This window comes from Sarcophilus harrisii, chromosome 6 (genome assembly GCF_902635505.1).
Source record: "Sarcophilus harrisii chromosome 6, mSarHar1.11, whole genome shotgun sequence".
Lineage (NCBI taxonomy): Eukaryota > Metazoa > Chordata > Mammalia > Dasyuromorphia > Dasyuridae > Sarcophilus > Sarcophilus harrisii.
In genome coordinates, this window is record NC_045431.1 from 81,221,545 (window position 1) to 81,247,106 (window position 25,562).

Genomic DNA, 25,562 nt, shown 5'->3' on the forward strand with positions numbered 1-25,562 from the left:
AGTTAATGACCTTAGGACCTCAGTATTTTTCATATGTAAAATAATGACATTGTGATACAACCTCTGGGATTCCTTATACATTTGCAGTTTGTTATGATTCCCTTATAGATTTATTCAGAAACGCGAGATTTAGACTCTTCTCAGTTAAAGTAACAGTTTATTAAAGTTTGTTTTGGCCATGTGGTTTTGAAAGATATATCATTTTATGAGGTGTAACTATAGTAGACAAAGAAGAGGCACAAATATGAATTTTCAGTTCATATACTATCTTTGAACTAGATAACAGGGTAACAATCCTTGAAAGGAGTCATGCTTAAGAGAAATTTACATAGGCTGAAAAATTAACTACCAATAAACTATAGTTAGAATAAGAAACATGGAGGTAACAGCATTGAATGCCATCAATTGTGCTCTTTTTTGCTGAGGCATTTGGGGTTAAATGACTTGCCCAGGGTAGCCTTTCTCCCATGCCTTGTCCTACCATAAATACTAAATAGATATTTCACCCAACAAATGGGGGATTTTTCCATATGTCTCTGATATTGCTTGAATACCAGTGGAGCATGAAGGCTATCCAGACATTATCTTTGACACTCACTATATGATCAATTGACTTACTTTTAAAGTGATATATATTGTTATAATATTCTTTAAAATTATTTTCCTACACAGTTTCTGATTGGTAATGTATTGCAACCTACTCCTAGTTACCATGTGCCTCTCCTCTGCCCTTTGAATGACTCTCAATTTGAATTCTTTGGAGACTGCTATTCAGTGACTTATTGCGTTCAATTAAATACTCATTACCAGAATATTCTTGAAAATGATAGGCTTTTGTTTCAGGGAGAAGCTAGGGGTCATTAAAAGGGCCATGCAATTTTCCAAAGACAATGCAGATTATTTCATTTCTGTTTAATTCTAGACCCAGCTCGTTGTCCATTTGCAGTGTGTGTCATGATATACATATTGATTTAAAAACCAATTCTATAATCTAAAAAAAAATTATGACTCATTTTAAATGTTATATTTAAAAAGTTAAATATTTTCTTGGAAAAGTAAGTTTTATGTAGCTATATATGTATATATTATTTATAAATATATAATATAAATAATATATTACATATTTGGGGGGGCATATGTATCACCTATATTTCAACTATTAAAAAATACAGAAAGGGAGAATTATAAGAATTTTTACAGAGGGGGCAGCTAGGTGGATAGAACACCAGCCCTGAAGTCAGGAGAACCAGATTTCAAATCTGGCCTCAGACACTTAACATTTCCTAGCTCTGTGACCCTGGGCAAGTCACTTAACCCCAATTGCCTCAGCGGAAGGAAGGAAGGAAGGAAGGAAGGAAGGAAGGAAGGAAGGAAGGAAGGAAGGAAGGAAAGAAGGAAGGAAGGAAAGAAGGAAAGAAGAAAAAAAAGAAAGGAAGGAAGGAAGAAAGAAAGAGAAAGAAACAAAGAAAAAAGAAAGAAAGAAAGAAAACTTTTATGAAAAACAACTTTTACCCACATACACACATAAATTATTTATTTAAATTCCTTGAACATTCTTCTAAAATTATGATTATCTTCAGATACCATGCTATTTTAAAGATATTATCTGACTTTACAATAATTCCATTAAAAAATTAACTTTGCTTTGAAATAAAGTTATCTGTACCACAGAAGATGTAGTTGGTAAGAGGATAAGTGTGAGTAATAACATCATTAGAAATCTACAAATATTATAATTTTACCATGAAAAATAGACAAAGTAGAACTTGTAGGAGGGGATGGAGAGCCAAGATGCAAAATAAAGAAAACACCCAGATGAGTTCTCACAACATTCACCTATAAACAACTTTAATATAACATAACATAACATAACATAACATAACATAACATAACATAACATAACATAACATAACATAACATAACATAATTCAAGTTGAATTTTGAAATAGCAGAAACAACAAAATATCAGATATTACTCCAGTTCAAGCCAAATTAGGAAGTCTGAAAGAGTGATATGTCAGGGGGTGGGGAGTAAGAGGTGAAAAATTGGAACAAGAGGTTTGGCAATTGTTAATGCTGTAAAGTTACCCATGCATATAACCTGTAAATAAAAGGCTATTAAAAAAAAAAGAGTGATATGTGATATGCAGATGGAGTCCAACTGAGAGCCTATATGGTTAAAATACTAGTGGTGGGATTAAATGGTAGATACAAAAGCAATAATAGCTTCAGAAGCTCTTAAACCAGAAACAGTTAAGGAAACCTTGCAAAGTTGTCAGAAAAAAAATTAAAGGCGCCCCCTGTGCTACCAATGGAACCAGGTGTAGATGCTCTTTGACAAATCCATTACTTATATACATTTCTGGGTCATAAGGCAAGGACAGAGAGGAACAATTTCAGTTAAGAGGAATGGGAGCCATGAGGAATAATATCAATTTTGATCAAAATGGATCAGGGACTGTGAACAATAACATTGTTTCCAGTTCCAAGTGAGCAGGAATTTTGAGAAGTATCAATTGCAATCCCAAGGGTCAAGAGCCCTCCTCAAGTAAGAACCAGAACACAGATCCAGAGATCAGTAATCATATCTGTCCTCAGATCACGCCACCTTGGAAGTGCCAAAAACTTCCAAACCCTGGAAATAACTTTGAAAATAGTTATGTGACAAATCCTGAAGTTTGAGATAGTATTCTTCTCCCTTTCCACTGTGCCAGGAAAAGAATCCAATTTTAAATAAAGTTCACAATAAAAAAATAGAGTGAAATGAGCAAACAACAGAAAAAGAACCCGAACATAACAATTTATTATGGTAACAGAGAAGAACAAAATTCAAACCCAGAAAAAGACAAAAAAGTCAAAATCATTGCAAGCAGAGTATCAAATGGGGCAGGTGGGGCGAAAGGGAATCTGAATTGAATACCAGCCCAATAAAAATTATTAGTATAATTGACCATTTTAATCATAAAAAACAAGATTATATGAATGTATGCAGGAAAACTCTTTAACAAAATGTAATACCCATTCTTATTAAAAATACTAGAAAGCACAGGAATCAAGGTAGCCTTCCTTAAAATGATAAGTAGGATCTATCTAAAACTAAGAGCAAGCTTATTTGTAATGGGAATAAATTTGAAGTCTTCTTAGCAATATCGGGTGAAGCAAGGATGTCTATTATCAAGCCTGCTATTCAATACTATAATAGCAATGGTAGCTAAATGGAATAAAAATAGGCAATGAGAAAACAAAATTATTACTCTTTGCAGGTAATATGATGATATACTTAGAAATCCTAGAGAATTGATTAATTCTCTAGTTGAAATAACAAACAACTTCATCAAAGTTTCAGGATATAAAAGAAACCCCAATAAATCATCAACATTTCTATATACTACCAACAAAACACAGCAGTAAGAGAAAAAAAGAGATATTCCATTTAATTTCAGATGATTTAAATACTTGGCAGTTTACCTGACAAGACAAACCCAGAGACTATATGAATAAAATCACAAAATGCTTTCCACATAAATAAAGATATATCTAAACAATTGGAGGAATATTAGTTGCTATTGTATAGGCTGAGCCTATATAATAAAAATGACATTCTGCTTTAGTTAATTTAATTATTCAATACCAATTCAATCAAACGACAAAGGAATTATTTTATAGAGCTAGAAGAAATAGTAACAAAATTTGCGTGGAGAAATAAAAAGCCAAGAATATCAAAGGAATAAATGAAAAAAAAAGTTAAGGAATCTGACTTAATAATACCGATGTTAAAGTATATTATAAAGTGATAATCATCAAAATAATCTGATAATGACTTATACAAAGAATGATAGATCAGTGGAATATAGTAATTAGACAACACGTAGTATTAAGTGACCATTAAGTTGTGATATACCATTGCTGTGGAATTCTTTTGTGCTATAAGAAATGATTAGCAGGGTGGTTTCAGAAAATTCTGGGAAGACTTATATGAACTCACACAAAGTGAAGAGAGAAGAGCCAAAAAAAATTATATATAGGAAAAACAATATTATAAGGCCAGTCAATCATGAAATATTTAATCCATAATGAAAAATACTATCCACTTCCAGAGAAAGAATCGATAAATTTTTCCTTATTTTTCTTGTTTGTTTGGGTTTTTTGATCTGTGTTTTCCTTTGCAACATGGACAATATTGGAATAAGCTTTGCATTACTTCACATATATAGATCATATCAATCTGTATGCCTTCTTGGGGGGAGATGAAAGGGATAAAGAGATTTTGGAACTCAACATTTTTTTTTAAAATGACTTAAGTATTGTTACATATGATTAAGAAATTTTTGATAAATAAAAATGTTTTAAAAATACAAAGTTTAGTTCTCTTGGGTCAAATGCATAGAAAATATAAAGATACTCTCAGTGACTGGCAGAGGATATGTAGCACTATCAAATGATCATGTGAAATAGTGAATTAAAAATTTATTTTGACTAGATATGAAGAAAATGCTGTCATTATTATCATCATTGATGGATATATTACACTGGAGTTCTACTTTTGTGATGTCAAAAGTGTGTGGGAAATCTAAAAGATGATATCTAAAATCCATCTTTTTGTCACACCACACATGGGATTTGAAGATATTTGCTGATGACAACTTTGATTATGAGTCATTTAGATATTCTTTGAATCTGATGGTCAGTCTTTCAATTGAAAAGTACAGTCTTTCAATTATTCTGAATGTTACTTTTTTCCCAGAATCTTTCAGAAATCTTTATTTTAGAATTATTATTTGATCCAGTAACCAAATTTAAATGTAATTTTATAAATCCTTAAATTATTCAACAATTTTTGTTCAATACTGAATTCTTCCCTTCCTATATCTATTGAGAAAGCAATAACAAAACCTTATAAATATGTATAGTCTTGCAAAACTAATTCGCATATTAGTCTTATCAAAAAAAAAAGAAGAAAATACAGAGTCCATCTGTTCTCTATCTGGAAATGGATAGTATATCTTATTACGAATTCTTTGGGATTGTAGTTGGTCATTGTATTGATCAGAGCTATTAAATCTTTTAAAGTTTATTATCTTCACAATATTTCTGTTACTGTATAAATTGTTCTCCTGGTTCTACTCACTTCACTTTTTATCATTTCATGTAAGTTTTCCCAGGATTTGCCGAAAGCCTCCTTTTCATCATTTCATACAGCACAACAGTATTCTATGACATTCATATGTTATAATTTGTCCAGCCATTCCCCAATTGATGGCTATCCTCTCAATTTCATTCTCTGCTACCACAATAAGAGCTACTATAAACATTTTCATACATATGGGTCCTTTTCCCTCTTTCTTTTTTTCTCCTGAAGCAATTGGGGTTAAGTGACTTGCCCAGGGTTACACAACTAGAAAGTGTCTGAGGCCAAATTTGAATTCAAATCCTCCTGAGTTCAGGGCTGGTGCTCTATCTACTATGCCACCTACTGCCCCCTTTCTTCTTTCTTTTTAAAAGTCTCTTTGATGTTTAGACCTAGCAGTGGTATTACTAGTTCAAGGGGTATGCACAGTTTAAGAATATTTTGGGGGAAATTGCCTTCCATAGTGGTTAATTAGTTTATAGCCCTGAAGTTAATTTAATTATATAACAATTACCTATAAAAATGCTCATAAGAAACATAATCAGAATTGAATGGCATGATTTTCTTTAGTGTTATCTCTGAAATTTCTGAAAGAATGTAAACAAAAATGGAGTACATAAATTATTGGAAAAAATATAGATGTTATTTTCTGTTTCCAAGTTTCAGATGGGAAATTTAGTTATTTTTGGTAAGTGAAAAGAAGGCTTGTGCATTTATTGTCTTCTCTTGCCTAACCATGAAATCTCCTCAAAGGATCAGAGATGCTATAGCCCTGCAACATATCTGAACCTCCAACTAAAGGAGACATAAAGCAGAACAGGATTAGAATGAAAAAGTAGGAGAAAATTGGTGCTAATGAACAAGAGGAGATTAGATACATCTTTTTTCAATAAGAAAAAATTGAAATAAGAGAGAAAAGGAGTTTGGGCAATCTCATCTTTTTTCTTTCCTTCACATTCTTCCCCACTCCACCCAGAGGCAAGCAGTTAATTGCATCATTAGTTCATCTGTTAATGAAAAAATAGTGGCTCTCCAAGTGAGAAAAGCCTAGGTTCAAATTTCACCTTTGACACATCAAGTAATTTCCTAGCACCCCAAACAACTTTTTAACTTTCAAAGCATTGGTAGATGGAGTTTCTTTGATGGGAGTTCCCAACACTAATGAAATCACTAGTCTCAATACTGATGATGATGATTTTTGATGATGATAGCAATGTAGATTTCTGTATTACCTTTAGTTGCACATTCCTTATAATAATATTATGAAGTGTCATTAATTTCATAAATGACAAAACTGTAGTTCATAGAAGTAATTTGCCTAAGATAACTCAACTATGAAATAATACCATCCATACATGAACAAACCTTGCTAAATGTTAAATACTAATTACTAGAATGACTATGAAGGGATGTAATTATTTGGTCACATGAATGCTATCCATACTTGAATGGATAGCATTAAATTACAAATTTCCTATTCTTTTCTCTACAAATTTAATTCTTCCTATGCTTTGGCCAAAATAAAACATTTGCTTTTTAAAGAAATCTTTTCAAAAAGAGAAAAGACAATAAAAGCAGCAGAGTAAAAGACACACTCAGAAAATTTTTACTTTTTAAAAAATACATTTGTTAACAAGGAAAGAAATAAAATGGGAGTAATCATCAGTTACTTTAAATGGTGGTGATGAATGTTAAACTTGCCCAGACAATTTATACTTTCTGTACAAACAATACTACATTATTTATTAAGAAACTTAGGAAAAGAAACTCCTGTTTCTTTCTATTGGTATAATATATAGTGTTAGACTGATTAGTGCTGAAAACATGCTGAACAAATACCTAAGGAAGAAGCTAAGAAATAGAAAAAAAAGATAACACATGAAATGACACAAGGTGAAAAAATTAGTGATATTGCAGTCATGCAATGCACTGCTATTAATAAAGTTGAAGGCAACAAGTTGACAACCAAAGTTAAAAAGAATGGAACATACTGAATCAAGAGGAATATCATAGCTAGGTCTTAATTGCAGAAAATAATGAAGCCCTTAAATGGTTGCATTATTCATTTCTCACTTTATATTTCCATTGGTTTGGAGGAGAAGAGAGAGAGGAGAAAGAAAGAGAAAGAAAGAGAGAAGAGAGAGAGAAGAGAAGAGAGAAAGATAGGAGAGAGGAGAGAGAGAGAGGAGAGAGGAGAAAGGAGAGAGAGAGTGAAAGAGAGAGAGAGAGAGAGAGAGAGAGAGAGAAAGAGAGAGAGAGAGAGAGAGAGAGAGAGAGATTTTAGAATCTTTACATTTAAGAAATTGGGGGAAAAAAGTATATTTCTTCATAAGAAGTTTTCTTTTAATGTCCCAGGTAATAGTACATTATTTGAAGAAAAACAGCTAGATAAAGGAAAAGTTGACACCAAAAAAATCTGAACTTGAAGTATCTCCAGTCACCAAGTAGGTTTGGGGGCTTTTCTGAGTTATTAATATATCTAAGGCTCTGACTTAGTTTAAGCCTACTGTGAGTCTACAGAACCAACCGCCTCTTCTCGACCTTTTTCCTTCTATTTCATTTTAGAAATGTCCTGATAATAGATAAACAATTCAAAGAATTTTCCCAGTTCTAGAAAACTATCAAGAATTCAGTGAATTTATAAGTAAATCCATTTTAATGCAACTGCCAAGTTAAATGATAGTCATCATAAATGTTGGTTTGCCTTATAAAAGAACAATTTAAGGGAACATTGTTTCTTTGACATAAATCCGCAAATCAGAATCATATTTCTCACATCAATAATCAGGATCTTTCATGGCCATTTTATGTCTCTAGTTGATTTAAATGAAGTAAAAATAACCTTTCTTCTTCTAGTATTCCAAAAATAGAGAATCGATATAAAACTGCAAAGAAGAAAAATTAAAGAAATGTGGAATTTTAAAACTCTAAGAGGACTTAGATATCATCTTGCTCAATGTCAGCAACCTTTTAAAACAAGAGAACTATTTTTGTATGTTATTTTCAAATAATATCATATTCATTTTCTTCCACTAAAGTATGTCTCTGATGATCTATGGTTATATGAAGCTGACTCTCTGTTCTTGAAGATTATACCAACACAACATAAGCTTTACTGAGTCCTCCATAAAGCTGGAAATGTTTTAATAACAAGTCAGGTGACATATTTTACATCTGTTGTCTGAGTAAAAGCCTTGCGAAATGTAAAATACTTATTACTAGGATGCCTATGAAGGGATGCATTATTTGGTCATATCAAGATCAATTAGAGTTATAAAGGAGTTGCAGTCTACTTTGGATTGAGGATATAGACACATTAATGAAATTTAAGATAATTGAAGTATTGGAAGGGAATATTCTTTAAGATACAAATATGTATATGATATAATATAACATGATATACTATAATGTAATGAAATATATGTAATACAATGTAACATAATATGTACTACATAATGTGAAATTATAAAATCTAATTTGTTGACATGTTTTTGAAGTTTCATAGTCTATTTTATCATCTATACTTTTTTTAGTTCATGCCCCAAAATATTTTACATCAAAATCATTTACATTGGTTCATACATTTTTGTTAAATTTTAATATCATATGAGGTTGTAGGTAGATTTTATATGTTTATAGATTACAACGAAAATAATAATTTATTTTTTTATAAAACTCTTGTTATAATGTACATGGGTGCCCAGTAATCTGGGGGCAAGAGATTTGAGAACCTCATAAAGCCATCTATCATTCCTGCATTTTTAAACTTAGTTTTCTATTACCTTGAAACACAGGAAAAACATTATATAGGAAAAGTATTTGACAGATGGAAACAGGTAGAAGAATTAGAGAAACATAGAAACACCAACTCCTGAGAAAAGGAAGAGTTGCTGAAGGGGTTAATGACTAGAGAGAGTACATTTAAATGAGGGCACCCCCACTGGAGGCTAAGTGCTTTAGATAGCATAAATGATGGAGAGGTAAGGAAAAAGAGAAGATGAGAGCTATAGATGTATAGATTTCTTTGCCTTTAAGACTGGTTATTAATCATTTTTAATTGGTATGCTCTCGGCTCCAACACACACATTCATTTGTTTTGACAAAAAGAACTACAATCAGCTTTCTAATTTCAAATTGATTTCAGGTATTGTGAATAAGGCAACTGAGACCCAAAGAGGTTAAGTCATTTGTCCCTAATGAGTTTTTAAGAACCAGCACATAATATCTATCGATGCTTTTTCCAATATCCAATCTGCCTCTTTACCAGATATTTTGACCTATTTGTGATGTTCTTTGCATTAACAAAGAAATAAAATAATAAAAAGTACTTAAAACTAATGAGCAGTTAACTTTACTTGGTTGTTTGTTGATAGTGGTACTATTTCCCATTTTCCTTGGACGGGAGATATGGGATATCATTTACATTATTTTAGAGGTGAAAGGGACTTCAGTGGTCAGCTAGTTTAAACTATCCCCAAAAGGATTTCCCAAAAAGTGGCTATCCATTCTCTGTCTGCTGATCAAGAAAGAGGAATATACCCATCTGCTCAGGTAATCCATCCCATTTTTAGACAGCTCTAATTTTTAAAAAAGATTTCCCCCCCCAAAAAAAAATTGTTTAAATGCCCTTCTGCATTTTTCATCTTTTATGTCTGAGTCTACTGCTGGAAGACAACCGAATAAATTAAATGCCTTTTTTTGCATGACAGCTCTTCACATACTTGAAAAAGCTCTTATGTCCTCCAGTAGTCTTCTTTTCTCTAGACTATCTCCAATTCCTTTAACTAGTTCTTGTAACAAAGATTAAGAACTTTTCTTCATTCTTAGTTTGGATGATCTCCAGATCCTGAACAGATATGTGTGGTAAAAAAAAGGAGGTGGGGCAATCATATAGTGAGGGAGCAAGATAACTGATGGATATATATTATGTGGCATTGGTACCTGACAGTATTATAGAGATTTGGAAGAAGGCCTATAGTACATTGAGTAGATCTTCATTGGAGGATTTATGGAAGAACATGAAGTAGAATTACATATAATGAAAAAACATAAATGGGATGTGATTCTCATCATTGGAAAAAATATTCACAAAGACAGATCTATAGTAGAACTATCCCTCAGTATTCAGAATATTTACCTTTCCAGTTCTACAAATCTGATCCTCTAATGTTATAATTTTAAGTGATCTTGTTATTATATCCTTTTGAATTTTTACCACTTTCAAATATATTGTACTTATAGAAAATGTTAGGCACATAAGCAGCATAAGACTATCTTACTTTGTATAAACATGGATTTCATTTTGTGAATAGAAAGAGGGCTTAAGTGTCAGCTTACTGTAAGTAAATAAGCCTTCTGCATATTATTTTAGTAATGGCATTTGTTTGGCCCAATATGTATTAGCAGATAGAATTAAACAAGATGAAATAAAAAGAATTAGTCTCTGCTCTATGCTTTATGATAATTCTATTTTTATAATACAAAAAAGGTTCTATCCATTGACATAGGTGACATTTCCTTAATAACCAATGATTTTCAAAAAGTAGTTTTCAGTTTTTTTTTTCCCCCTCTTTGTCAATTACCTTAAGTTATAGGAAAATAACTTTAATGAGAATCTGGGGGAAGCTATAGAATTTTTTTATATGGGAAATATAATTACCAGAGTTATATCTAGGATCTTTTGAGAATATATAAATGCATATATGTGCATATATGTATATGTATACATATAAATAAAGAGATAGGAAGAAATTTTTGAGTGATGAATGTAAACGTGGCCATTAGCAGATCTAATGAGGATACCTTAGAATATCTTTTTAGAAACTGATCCTAAAGTATCTAGTGGATGAAAATTTCAATTCAGGTTCAGCTGATGCTAACTCCAGCATTCTAGTTATTTTCTTACACCAAATGGCTGCTCAGAAAAAAGAAAGATGACACCTTCTGAAATCTCCAGAATTCTGAGATGTTTTAGAGTTGAAGAAAAGCAACAAAACTGGAAAATCTTCTGATCAAATACAAAAAGGAAAATCTGAAATAGGAAAACTTACTAAATGAAAGCCAATTTCAACTTAAATATCAACAATCTGATCATTAAATCACCAGTAATTTCTTAAATCAATACATATACATATATTTATTTTCCATCATCACTGCTGCTTTTTGCTTTAGTCATGAAGAGTTATTTTTACCAGATTACAAGTATTAAATGACCTGGTATATGTAAAGTACTTTATAAAGGCTTGTTGATTGACTAAAGTGCTATGTAAAGTCAGCTATTATTATTGTTATTAATTTTATTCCCATGAGAGTATATCATTTACCGTTTTTAGAAAATTGTGTCTTTTCACCACATGCCTTTTTCTAGTGTTTCACCGAGTCTATGATATTAGTAATGTATCTAACTCCTCCAATAGTACCAATTGTGACTCCTCACACCTGCTTAGTCTAAATGTTTCTTCTCAACTTCCCATAATTTTACTACATGGAGTCCACCCAATATATTTGAAGAATGGCCTGTTACTGTTTTTGTATTACATGAATAATGATGGAGGATATGATTAGTTTGTATGTCTGAAGGATGAGGGAGAACAAAAAGATGAAGACATCTGTAATGATTTATAAATATCCATGAGTATATTTTCTGAAAATTAAGAAATTCTGTCCACCTCTGTGTTTAATTTTATTCATTTATTGGATAAATATATCCAAAGGTGCAATGAACTTTACATCTCCTAAGATTTGTGCTTTTGTAGTAGGATCTAGGTCTCTGTCTACTATCATATTAAATCACATAGCCTGTAACAGTCAAGGGCCATCTGGAAGTTAGGCAATTTTTAAGGAGAGAAGTAACATATTTGTCTTCATTTCCTCTGCATTAGACAAAGAAAGGGACCTAACAAATGGCATTGAGACAGATTTCACTTGTGCCCATCCTGAATAAATCAATATGCTGACTAGTAATTTGCATGCTTTCAATAATCCAATAGTTATATCAACTCATTTTGGAATTTCATATTTGTTACTAAAAATACTGTATTTAACTAGAGAAATAATCGCATTACTTACAAGTAAGGATAATTTGATAATAAGGATTCTTTAAAAAAAAAAAAAACTTTTCATAAGTTCTACTTAATGTTTGCTTCCTGAATTAGCTCTATATTGCAATGTTTCTTGGATCATTTATTCCTTCCTCCATGGCTACTTTATATTAAAAACAAAGTTGAATGGAAGTGTTATCTGATTTTGCCAACACTGATAAAAGTGATTCCTAGTTTTCATTAAAAGTGAAAGTTTTTGCTGGGAAAATTGGCAACTATTTTGGCAGAAACTAAACATTGACCCACATTTAACACCTCACACCAAGATAAGGTCGAAATGGGTCCATAATGTAGACATAAAGAATGATATTATAAGCAAATTAGAAGAGCATAGAATACTTTACCTCTCAGATCTGTGGAGAAGGAAGGAATTTGTAACCAAAGAAGAGCTGGAACTCATTATTGAATACCAAATAGATAATTTTGATTATATTAAGTTGAAAAGTTTTTATAGCAACAAAAATAATGCAGTCAAGATTAAAAGGGAAGCAGTAAATTGGGAAAACATTTTTACATTTAAGAGTTCTAATAAAAGTCTCCTTTCTAAAATACATAGAGAATTAACTCAAATTTATAAGAATTCAAGCCATTCTCCAATTGATAAATGGTCAAAGAATATTGAAACTATTTCCATGCATATGAAAGAGTGTTCCAAATCACTATTGATCAGAGAAATGCAAATTAAGACAACTGTGAGATGCCATTACACACCTCTCAGATTAAGATGACAGGAAAAGATAATGATGAATGCTGGAGGGAGTGTGAAAAAAACTAGGATACTGATACATTGTGGCTGGAACTATGAAGGGATCCAGCCATTCTGGAGAGCAATTTAGAACTATGCTCAAAAAGTAATCAAACTGTGCATACCCTTTGATCCAGCAGTGTTTCTACTGGGCTTATATCCCAAAAAGATCTTAAAGGAGGGAACAGGACCCATATGTGCAAAAATATTTGTGGCAGCCCTTTTTGTAGTGGCAAGAAACTAGAAACTGAGTGGATGTCTATCAATTGGAGAATAGTTGAATAAATTATGGTATATGAATGTTATAGAATATTATTGTACTATTAAAAAACAATCAGCAGGATGATTTTGGAGAGGCCTGGGGAGACTTACATGAACAGATGCTAAGAGAAATGAGCAGGACCTGGAGATCATTGTATATGGCAACAAGTTTATCAATTCTGATGGAAGTGGCTCTTTCTAACAATGAGATGATTCAGATCTTTTTTTGTAATGTTCTGATTGTTTTTTGGAGGTCTTGGAGCAGCCTTTGTTTCAGTTGAGTAATCACCACAAGAATAGCCAGGTGTTAAAGTCCAAATTCTTTATTTTCTCCTTGCCGGAGGCTGGGCAACTTTCTGGAGAGCCTTCAGACAGGCCTTGTTCTCAGTGGGGGAAGTGCAGGAGGCCAGCTATCAAGGTGGTGTGAAATGAAGTGAATGAATCTGTCCCTGAGTCCGAGGGCTTGTGCTTCAACCTCCAGACCCCATAAAGGTGGATGATGGAATAAATCTGTCTCTTCTTCCCTGCTGGCTGTTATATACTCTATTATAATTACATCATCATAGGTGTGAATCTTGTAGAACTATATTAAGTCCTAAGTGCATGTACTGAACATGAATCACCATGCTAAACTAGATAACCATTGTATTTATCAATTCCACTTAGCACCTTATAAGAATCCTTGTTTTAAGTACAAGAGTTCTGGCCCATAATAATTTCTAATCATTTTGTGATGAAGAGAGCCATCTACATCCAGAGAGAGAGGACTGTGGGAACTGAGTGTGGACACAGGATAGAAGTTTCACCCTTTCTGTTGTTATTTGCTTGCATTTTATTTTCTTGCTCAGTTTTTTTCTTCTTGATCCAATTTTTCCTGTGCAGCAAGATAACTGTATAAGTATTTATACATATATTGGATTTAACACATATTTTAACATATTTAACGTATTGGATTACCTGCCATCTGGGGGAGGAGGGTTAAAGGGAAGGAGGGGAAAATTTGGAAGGTTTTACCAGGATCAGTGTTGAAAAATTATCCATGCATATGTTTTGTAAATAAAAAGCTTTAATTAAAAACAAAAGAACTGAAAGTTTTTAGATAACAAACCTACACTGGAGAGTTTCTTGTGAAAAAAGGGAAGTAGGAGGATATGCGATTTAATAATCAACTTTTGACCCTGTAAGGACCCTCCTGAAACTTTTCCAAATATTTATTCATTTTGATGTTATGTTTCATATTTTTAATTTCAATTATTTGTTGCTTTCATTATCTCATAATTTCCATAATTGGATAAGATCAATTCCCCATTAATATTAAACATAATTTTTATATTTGAAATTGAATTCTTAATTGGCATAGTATTAAGGGGTTTAATTAGTATACAATCTAGACCAATGCATTCAAAGAATATTGTGCATCTCCTTTGTGGTATCAGTAAATTTACTGAGCTAACTTTTTCAAGTAATAGGCAAATTTTTCCACTTACCATACTGTTTCCCTTGGACCCATGTCAGTTTTTCACATACACCTACTAATGTGTTGTTTATGCTAAAATCTTTGCATTCAAAATGTCTTATTTGTTCAGCTTGTAAAGAGTAACCTAGCTTTGAAGCCAATAAATAGATGAAGACATGGTATAATGAACTAAATGTAAATACATGCTGATGGAATGTAAATCAATGTGATGAACTAAATGTAAATACATGTTTGTGGAAAATTAAATGATCTTAAAATTTCCTCAAAATTGATCTATCCATCTTGAGAAAGATTACAGTTGAAGAGACCATTGGAGATTAGGAGAGGAGCTAATATAGAGAGCATTAAGACTTTACAGCACCATAAAAATATGCATAAGAATGCAAAGTGGTTGCAAATTGTGTCATTTTTTTCCCTTCCTAAATATGCAATCTTCCTCACTTGTTATTTTTCTGTCAGCTTCTTATCTTATATCATATACCCTTAGATCTGTTGTTATCAAAAGTTTACATTTATGATTATACTTGTCAAATCTCTGGAAGGAAATGCAATATCCACAGTTTAGGTTGAGTTTAGGTTTTTGAGGAGAGAATTGCCTCATCAATGTTCAATTATGGAAGTCAAAATTCCAAGAGATCAATTTTGAGATTATTTAAGATGGAGGAATCAACATATAAGGTAATGGAATCAACATATATTTAAAGTGTAATTTTTAAGACTAAGTTAAAAGTTAGTTATGACTAAAAGGAATTTTTAATTGAGGTGAATACATTTTATTTCAATGTGTGTATCACAAGCAGTAATTTTATTTTGCTTTATCTTCTACAAGGGAATATACCGTCTTCATCTTCATCTCACTTTCTTTTTTCCAAGAGAGTAACCTATATAGTGAAAAGCATGCTAGATTAGCAGCCAGAATACATGGATTCTTGTTCTAACTTAAATCTTTACTAGCCCATGTGATCTAGAACTCAACTTCTTAAACAGTGATTTGTGACACCATATGGAATCTCCTAATTTAATGTGAGGGTCACAAAGTTATCATTTATTATCAATAAATATTTGCTTTGTATATCTATTTTGTATTCATATATATCTAAGGTCACATAAAAATTTCTTGGACAAAAAGGGGTGAAGAGTAGAAAGCCCTATTCTGGAACAAGTTACTTTGACTTTAAATCGTGTGTGTGTGTGTGTGTGTGTGTATTACAATAAGATATGTTATAAATAATTACAAATAATATTTACAGTCATACATATGAATGATAGCAATATCTTCCTTGTCTATTTTACTGAATTTTTATGAGGATCACATACATAGATAAAATAGGAAATAGTGTAACACTTTATTGTAATAATTGCAATTCAAATAAAAAGATTAGGAACCCATGATGGGAAATATGGTAGAGACTCAATAGTGCAGTTAATTGATGTGCTATTGTTTTAAGACAATATACTACAAACCATTTACACAGAAGGCTGAAGTATATGAGTTTGACATTTTGGAGAAGCTGATCATAAATATGACATGGAGATATGATATACTGTGGGGAGCTGGCACTAATCTATGGCCACATAAGGCCACATTCCTAACCTTGAATAGGAATCTCCTAAGCACATCATACCAAAGACTTCCTGAATAGGAATCTCCTAATCACATCCAAGCACTGCCCTAACTTTGAATAGGCAGATATCTAGGCCTCCCCTAATGACATCATAGAGCTTCCTATGACCAGAAACACCTGAGCAGTTCATCCTTGGGCGGGATACCAACCCTTTGTCTAGGATCCCCACCCTGTACTGTGTTTGTACAACTCTGCCTTCTTTCCTACTGCTATATATATATCTGTACTATTTCACCCATTAAAATGAGGCTTGATCAGATGGATTTGTCTTGCCTCCATTTTGCGCGTCCCCTCTCTCTTGCCCTTATCTCTTTTCTTCCAGGGTCCACACACTCTGCCTCGAGGGCCGAGGAAATATACTATTGGTGGGGAACTTCATTTATGTGCTGGAACATTCTGAGTCTCTATGTATCTGTCTCTTTTTTTGGCAAACATCTTTTAAAAGATCTTTCAAATGATGAGAATCAAAGAAATTTCATAAAAGTGGGGAGAAAGAATTCACTACTAAAATTTTACTATTAGGAATATCTTATTCCATTTTTAATAATTATGAAAAATGAAACATACAACTAGGAGAACATTTTTCTCCACTGGAACTTTTTTAGATTTTACAAACAATAAAAGAACCACCAAAATCAAATTTAAAAACTCATTAGGATTCCTCGATTCTTTATCAAATCAAGTCCTTGTGTTTAATAAAATGTACATTAAAATCGAATAACTGGAAGTGTCATTTTTTTGTCTTTATGACAAGCTTCTTTCATATTTGCTCTCCCTCCTCCCTTTCTCTATAAAGTTATAAGAAAATATTTGTTTCTGTTCTACTTTCTTTTGCCAATAGACATCAAAGTCCCCGGATTCATCAGTCTGTCGGGAGCTCCGAGTATCCACTTAACACGTAAGGAGATCACAGCATATCCCAGGAGCAGGGGCAGTCAGTATCCTCGAAACTTGCCCAAAGGATGTTCTGCACCAAGCTGAAAGACCTTAAGATTACTGGAGAGTGCCCTTTCTCTTTACTGACTCAAGGCCATGTCTCAGAAGAACAAGAAGAGGAGAGCGCAAAGCGTTCTGCTAGTTCTAAGGCAGCCCTGCCCGTCTGCCAGGAGGTTACTGAGAAACACGTCGGTGCAAATCTTCCTCAAAGAAAGACCAGCCGAAGCCGGGTGTATCTACACACTTTAGCAGAGAGCATTTGCAAACTGATCTTCCCCGAGGTAAATAGTGACTCTTTGACAATATTTATCCTTTTAATTTTCTGCCTGTTGAAGCTGACCGAGATCATGAATTCATTTAAAATCAATCCATAAATCTCATTAAAAAAACAAAACAGAACATAATGAAACTCATTTTTTTCCTCTTACAAATAAAGTGTTTGCATTTTCTTTTTTAAGCTTCCTTTTTCCAGCAGCTTCAATGAGCAGAATGTGAACCCTGTAGGACTGAGGGGGTTTCAAAAACAGCTTCTCCACCCTCTCTGATTATATATTGGTTTGATTGGAGACTGCTGATCTGGAGTCAGTTACCCTAGTCACTAATCCATAATAGCTGCCAGCTCTTGTCACTTCCTTGATTATATATAGGAGATGGTCTGCATAATGACATATTGAGCTCTTAGTGAAAGAAAGTCACATCTTCACTTTTGTGTAGTACATAAAAATACAGAATTTTGCTGAGATCCTTAGATACCTTAGTAGCTTAGTGGAAGTACAAAGAGTGTTTCTGTTTCTTCCAGGGTATATAGTGCAAAAGGTGGGGAATGGCCCAAAGGATTACAGTAACATACATCTAGATCTGAAAGGGACAAGTAGGATGATGGTCTCAAACTTCTCATGTTACAGATTAGCTGAAGTCAAGACTGGTTAACTAACTTACCCAAATTCATATAAATTATGTCAGAGATATGATTTGAACTCAGTTCTTCTGGTTCTAGAGCCAATTCTTTCCCAAAACTCATTATTTCTTTCCTTTTGGAAATTTATAAGGCATCTCCCTTCACAGATTTATATAAGCTGTTGACAAAGCCCAATCTCTAATCCATGGGACAAAAGAAAAAAATCAAATCTATCATATTGATGGATAATCATTCCTTCATTTGTCAACTTTTTGTGACCAGATTCAAATACTCAAATGGGTCTGTGATCTCATTAATCTGAATAGTGCCTCCATTTCTGTAGATCTCATCTCACCTCTACCTCTTATAAAGATGATGATGATGATGGTGGTGGTGGTGCTGGTGATAACGATGATAGCACCTATATAACATCTATAATATGCTAGGCACTGTGCAAAATTGTTTACAAATATTGTCTCATTTGAGCCTCACAACAATACTGGGAAGCAGGTGCTGTTATTATCTCCATTTTACATTTGAGGAGAATGAGGCAAGCAGAGACTTGCCCAGAATCAGAAAGCTAGTATCTGAGACTGGATTAGAACTCAAGTCTGGGCGTACTGCTTTATCCACAGTGCAATCTAACTGCCTTGTTCTATATGGCTTTTCTCCTTTTCTTCCTACAAGTTCACTCCAAGAAATCCATCCAACTTGTGGGAACTATTTTTACTTTCTTTTTGGCATTGTGAGGGGATCAGAGGAGCATAAAGGCAGCCTAATAGTTATTGTCAGTCTTTCAGGGTGGCCTGCCCACCTTATCTGTCAGTCATACATTTCTTTGATGATATCCTCTGATTCTCCTTCACAATTCCCTTTTGTGATGGAATTGATCCTCTTTATGTCCATGGTGCATTAGTATATAACCTCTGGGAGGAAAAAGCACCAGAAGGAACCTCAGAGATCATCTAATACAAATTCTTTATTTGACAGGAAAGGAAACTGAGTTTCAGAACATTTCTAATTGTAAAGTAACATCTGGTTCCTAGGAGGATGTGACCAGTGTAGGTGCTATAATAAATATACAAAAAGGAAAGTATATGACATACTCATATTATGTCATATCATATCATATACGTATAAGAGCCTCCAAAGCTCTTAGTTTAAGAAATAAGTGCATGAAAATTTTATATAATAATATAATTTCTAAAATTTACAGAGTGCATTACAATTTGAAAAGAGCTACATCTATATTACCTCATTTAATCTTCACCACAACTGTGTGAAGTAAATACTATAATTATCCCCATTTTACATTTGAGAAAACTGAGAATTAAAAGGTTAAGGAAATTGACAGCCAGAAAGTTTCTGAGGCAGGGTTTGAATTCAAATTTTCCTAATTCTAAGCCTAGTACTTCAACCACTATGGCCTTATGGCTTCGTGCCAAAACATGTGATACAGATAATAAATGTTATGGGAACTCATGGAGATTCAGAGAAAGATATATAGAAATAATAACAATGAGGATGATAATACAATTGGCATTTATATAGCACTTAAAAATTCATAAATAGCTTTGCCTTCATTTTCTCATTTGAGTCTCACAACAACCCAAGAAGTGTGTGGTAAAAGTGTTAACATCACTATTTATAGGTAAGGAAACTATGGTTTTCTGACTTACCTTAGGTGATATAACTGGTGAATTTTAGAGATGATTTAATTCCAATTCTTTCTGACTTGTAAGTCTACTTTCTGAGTTCTGCTGTGTGTTGCCTTTCCTAAGAAAGTGTCTGGAACCAGGAGAGGAAAGATTCAGATATCAACAACTTAAATTTGTATCATTCTTTCAACTTTATAGGGTGCTTTTTTCAAACCAACTGGTGAGAGTGACAGATAGTTTAAATATCATTATCTCCATTTTAGATGTGAAGAGAACTAAGAGTCAGAGAATTTAAGCAACTTACTCATAGTCATACAGCTGATAAAATCTTGTAGTCAGGATTAGAAAACATCTCACTATGAATTCCAAGTTCATTGCTTTTTGTGTCACACCATGCTAGAGATATATAGTTCCTCTAATTCTTCTAGGCAAAAAATGAGAGAAGACTTAGGGAGATTATGTGAATATGAACAAGTCTTCATTTCACAAGTTAAGAACAGAGACAGTGTTAGTGTTCAGATGTTACTTAATCCTTATCCGTCAATATTTATTCATCTATGATTTCATTGCTGTCCAAATCATAATCCCTCCTTGCCTTAGTAGACAGTCTTCTTGAGTTTAGTGCCTGAAAAAAATTTCACTTTCTGGAGGCCAGTCCCTTCAAACCTCCTCAGCAGATTAAATCGTAGGCAACAAACAACTTACTTGACATATTTTCCCTTTGATAGGGATAAGTTTCCCATGGAAATGTTCTATTAGGATGTCATTGGAGGTCTCATGGTCCCTTTTGTGCTATTATGAAGTATGGAAGTAGGACTTTCTCAGAGATATTTCTCATTAAGTATAACCAAAAAATTCATTGTAATAGATGGCTTTTATTCTGTTTTGCTTTTTTAGACAGTCCAAATTTATTCCACAGTGGGAGTTTGTGTCCCAAAGTTTCTTGCTAGAAGTTGTATTTTCTTAGAACGATTTGACAAAATTTGGTGACAGAATAGATCAAGAGGATAAAGAGTATGGGTTTTTTTTTCATAAAGATAACTTCCAACAGTTGTATCATGGAAGACTGGAATAATAGTGGCAATTTTTTTTGGGATTATAGAAAGTAGCTTAATATAGTTTTTTGAGGGATGATTCAAGATAAAGAATTTGTTTTGGGCTATGTTGCTATAGATAAGACATCCAAGTGATGATAGTGAAATAACGTGAAATGATACCTCAGAAACAGATTTAAAATGATTATACTATAGACATTTATTTTGGAACTGAACCAGTTTCATTTTAGGGGCAGGGAGCAGAAGGGAAAGGATAATGGGATCATCCATAAGAACAAAGTCTATGGGACACAATACACATCTATGCCTTCCCGGTATTTCACGAGGTTTTAAGTAAATACACACACAAAGAAAATGACCACCAGTTTCTGTAGTAGAAATTGATTCTGCTCTTCACTAAAATAATATTATTTGTGTTTTATCTTATGAAAATGGCAGGTTCATTAATTTTTTTATACCCTCAATTGAATTGATATTTAGAAAGAATTTCTAAACTTTTTTTGTATTTGTAGAATGAAAGACTGTGTCTTGCACTTCAGAGAACATTGACAAAGCATAAAATACAAGAGAAGAGGTAAGTTTAAAACATTTATAACATAAACAAAAATGAATAACTAGCATTGGAGTTGGTAGAAATCAAAGCTAGTAACATATGGGAAAGATAAATAACTCCAACAACACTATGAAAACTGTTACTGAAGTTATTGTGTTCTACACATAAAAAGTAGATGAAAATGAAAAGATTGAAAAACTTACTGAGAAAATTCTGCTAATACCTTGATTGTTAAATACTCTTGGGGAGAGTTATTCTGGTTATTCAGATATTCTGGATAGCAGAAGATTAAAATTTTCGAGTTGTGCCTTTTTTCTTCATTTTAATGGAAATCTTTAAAAAAAAATAACATCTTTGCCCTCTAGTCTTTAATAGAATATATTAAGCATAATCACTTATTGTAATATTCTGCACTTGTAGCTATTTTTATAATATTATAGTTATTGTATAGGTAACTGTTTTCCACCTCACCCCAATGCCACATACAGAATAAATATACCTTAATCATAATAACACAGCAGTATAAAGTAATTGACAGTATAATTTGATGATTTAGGTAGAACATAATTGCTATCCCCATTTTCAAAGAAGGAAAACAAAATTAAGCAAAAATAGGGGACTTGCTTCTTTTTAGATGGATAATGAGTGACACAGCCTGGATTCAAAATAAGCTTCCTGACTCCAGTTATAAAACTTAACCATACATTAAGGTATTTCACCATAAACTCACTCTTCTTCCTGTCAAGATTGTAGTTACTCAATTTTCTGTCTATCCCTAATTTTCTTTCTGTTGTTGATGTCCAAATTTGTTTGTATCCATTTTTACTTGTAACTACCAGTCCAGTGTCTAATCTGCATCACTCTTCTTTTATCTTCCTGATATTTTATATGAAAAATGGGATTTATAGATACCTTTTGTTTTTGCATGATAATTATTTTCCAATATATCCAAATAAATGTTATTTCTTTTCTATTCTTGTTGTGTCTTCCAAGTTTTTTAGATTTTGTGCATAAAATTATCAATGTTAGAGCACATCAAAATTAGAAACAGAATCAGAACCAGAATCAGTTTCAAGAATGTAGGAACCAATGAGGATATATTAAGTTCACCAATAATGGAGCCCTGCCTGCACCAGTGGTGATTTCTCAAAGGAACTTAAAGGACAAAGCTTATATAGATTTTAATTAGAGGGGAGCTAAATTGAGTAAGAGGGTATCTCTTATTGGGGAAAGATTTGTTATTGGAGTTTGAGAATAAGATTGGGGACATGTAACAAGAAAGGCTCTTATTTGAATTAGCTGTGTCTCAAGACTCTGCCCTAATAGATAGGACTATCCTTCAGTAGTAAAGAAGGTCATAAGCAGGGGCAGGAGTTACAATACAAACAGAATCAGAGACAAAATAAAGATTTACAGACAAAATGGATTTGCTTCAATTTTCGTAGCTACACAGACCTACCTAAGAAAACTGGTCATTTCTAGACATTGTTAGTGTCATCTAATGTTTGTTTGTTTTTTATGTGATTAGTGATCTATTTTTGTTTGTCACTTTGATTCATTGTGTCTTTGCTACTAAGGAGATTCCCTTTTCCCATTTTTCTACTTGTGGATCTCAAATTACCTGGAAAACCTAGGAATCTAAGATGACACAAATTTGGAAATAGGTTTTACTCTAAATGCAGCAAATTCACCACTAGACATGAAGGGAGAATGTATTTTGTGAATTATCCATGATCACTTTCCTTCCACTGACAAATTGCTGGTCAGTAGTATAACTAAATTATGAGTAAGATTCAGAATTTGGGGCCATACAAAAACAATGGAGAGAAACGTGAAGATAGGCATATGATGAATAAAACATTGCATACAAGCAGTATCATTCAAAATATGGCTAGAAATATATAACTAGAAAAAAAAAGGAGTGGACAAGAGCAAAGGATACCACATACTATCCCATGCTAGATCCATATAGCAAAAGATCTAAAGAAAGTTTGCAGCTTGTTGCATTACCTCCTATAGGTGAATAATGGGAGAAAATGGATGAGAATCTTACAGGCAATAAGCCATGGGTAGGTTACAATTTAAACTATTTGTAGTTCAGTACTCAAATTACTGAGATAATAAATCCATGGTAATTTGTCTGTTTATTTTTAAAGTATATTTATATTCTTTTTTACTTTCAAACTAATGTTATTTGAAGAATGCAGCCTCAACTAATGCAGTCCAAACTAGAAGGCCTGCAGGAAATGGAGGGAGGGGGAATTTTACAATAACTTTCTCTGATAAAAGTCTTATTTCTTGAATATATAGGGAACTGAACCAAATTTATAAAAAACAAAAACCACTGACCATTTAATAAATGGTCAAAGGATATAAATAGTAGTTTTTGGAAGAAGAAACCAAAGCAATCAATAGTCATTGGGGAAAATGTTCTATATAACTAATAATTAGAGAAATGAATATCAAAACTCAAGTATTACCTCACACCTATCAAATTGGCTAACATAACAGAAAAGGAAATGAGGAGAAATAGGCACATTAATGCACTGTTGGTAGAACTGTGAACTGATCCAGCCATTCTGAAAAGCAGTTTGAACCCATGCTCAAAAGGCCATAAAGTTGCATATATTTTTTGAAATAGAAATTATATTACTAGCTCTTTATCTCAAAAAGATTAATGTGAAAGGAAAAAGATCTATATGCATAAAACCATTTATAACATATCTTTTTATGGTAGCAAAAATTGAAAATTGAAGGAATGGCCATCAATGGGGAATGGCTAAATAAGTTATGATATATAATTGTGATAGACTATTATTGTGCATGAAAGTATAATAAAAGTGATGACTTTACAAATACCTATGGAGACTAATATGTACTGATACTGATACAAAGTAAAATGAGCAGAACCAAAAGACAACATAGACAGTAACAGTAATATTGCAACAAGAATCAACTATGAAAACAACTCTGATTAATACAGTGATCCATGATAATTCCAAAGGACTCACAATGAAAAATGCTATCCTCTTCTCAGAAAGAGAACAGATAGCCTCTGATTACATAGTGAAACATTTTTTTCTTTGTTTTTCTTGCTTTTTTGCAACAAAGCTAATGTGGAAATTTGCTTTGCATGACTTCCTATGTATAATAGGTATCTTATTTTGTGCCTTCTCAATGAGTGAAGGAGGAAAGAGAGAGAAGGAAAGAATTTGGAACCAAAAATAAAAAGAAAGAAAAAAATGAAGAACAAAAACTCTGTTTGGACATAGCTTATATTTAGATCCCAGTTTTCCTATTTGCTTAAAGTCATCATTATGAAAATAAGTTACTGTGCTGTGCTGAAGCTATATAGGTATATTTTTATTAATGTTAAATGGCCCCAAGCAGCAAATTTTCTCCATTTCTTTGTTTCTCTAGAACTTAGCATGATGACATATATGAAGAATAAAGATGACTAGGAGATACCTTTTGCAGAAGATGAGACTTTATCTGAGATTTACAGGAAGTCAGGAAAATCAAGAGGAAGAAAAATTGAGAGTTTTAGGCATGAGGGAAAGCCAGTGAAAATTCCTGGAGTATAATAATAGTAATCTTTATATAGCAGTTTAATATTTATTAGCTCCTTGGAAGTGATCCAGCAAACTCCTTGAAAGCAGAGATTGTTTTTTGGCATTCTCTTTCTCAGAAATTAGCTCATTATTTGTAGGTATAGAAGGCAATAAATGCTAATTATCTGATAGATTTTATACATTTTATCTCATTTTATCCTCCCATTACTCCTGAGAGATAGGTACTATTATACTCCCCTTTTACAGATCAGGAAACTAAGGCAGAAAGAGAAAAGATGACTTCCCCATTGCTACATAAGTAGTAAGTCTTGACTACAGGTTCAGAGCTTTATCCATTGCATCTTTTAGATGTGTCCCATTTGGCTATTTATAGATGCAGGGTTATTTTGAAAATTGGAAATTCAAGAAAATAGAATTTGAAAAAAATAAGATTTTATTATAAATTATGTCAGTGCTCATTAGCCATGAGTGGGATAAATGTTTTGTGAGTAGTCCATGATTTCTTACCAGCTGAATTCCAGGTTTCCAGCAATAGGACCAAATAACTTCTTGTG

The 25,562-nt window shown here is 32.7% G+C and overlaps 1 protein-coding gene across 3 annotated transcripts in view; it reads left to right on the top strand.

The window, feature by feature from the left end:
- Positions 1–25,562, top strand: part of GUCY1A1 (guanylate cyclase 1 soluble subunit alpha 1) — a 96,070-nt gene that overhangs the window by 31,232 nt on the left and 39,276 nt on the right. For all 3 annotated transcript variants that reach the window (XM_003773115.4, XM_023505909.2, XM_031943198.1), the window contains exons 2-3: positions 17,178–17,553; positions 21,396–21,457. In XM_003773115.4, the coding sequence (XP_003773163.1) occupies positions 17,299–17,553; positions 21,396–21,457 (317 nt within the window). In that variant the 5' untranslated portion in view covers positions 17,178–17,298. The remainder of the gene's footprint in view (positions 1–17,177; positions 17,554–21,395; positions 21,458–25,562) is intronic.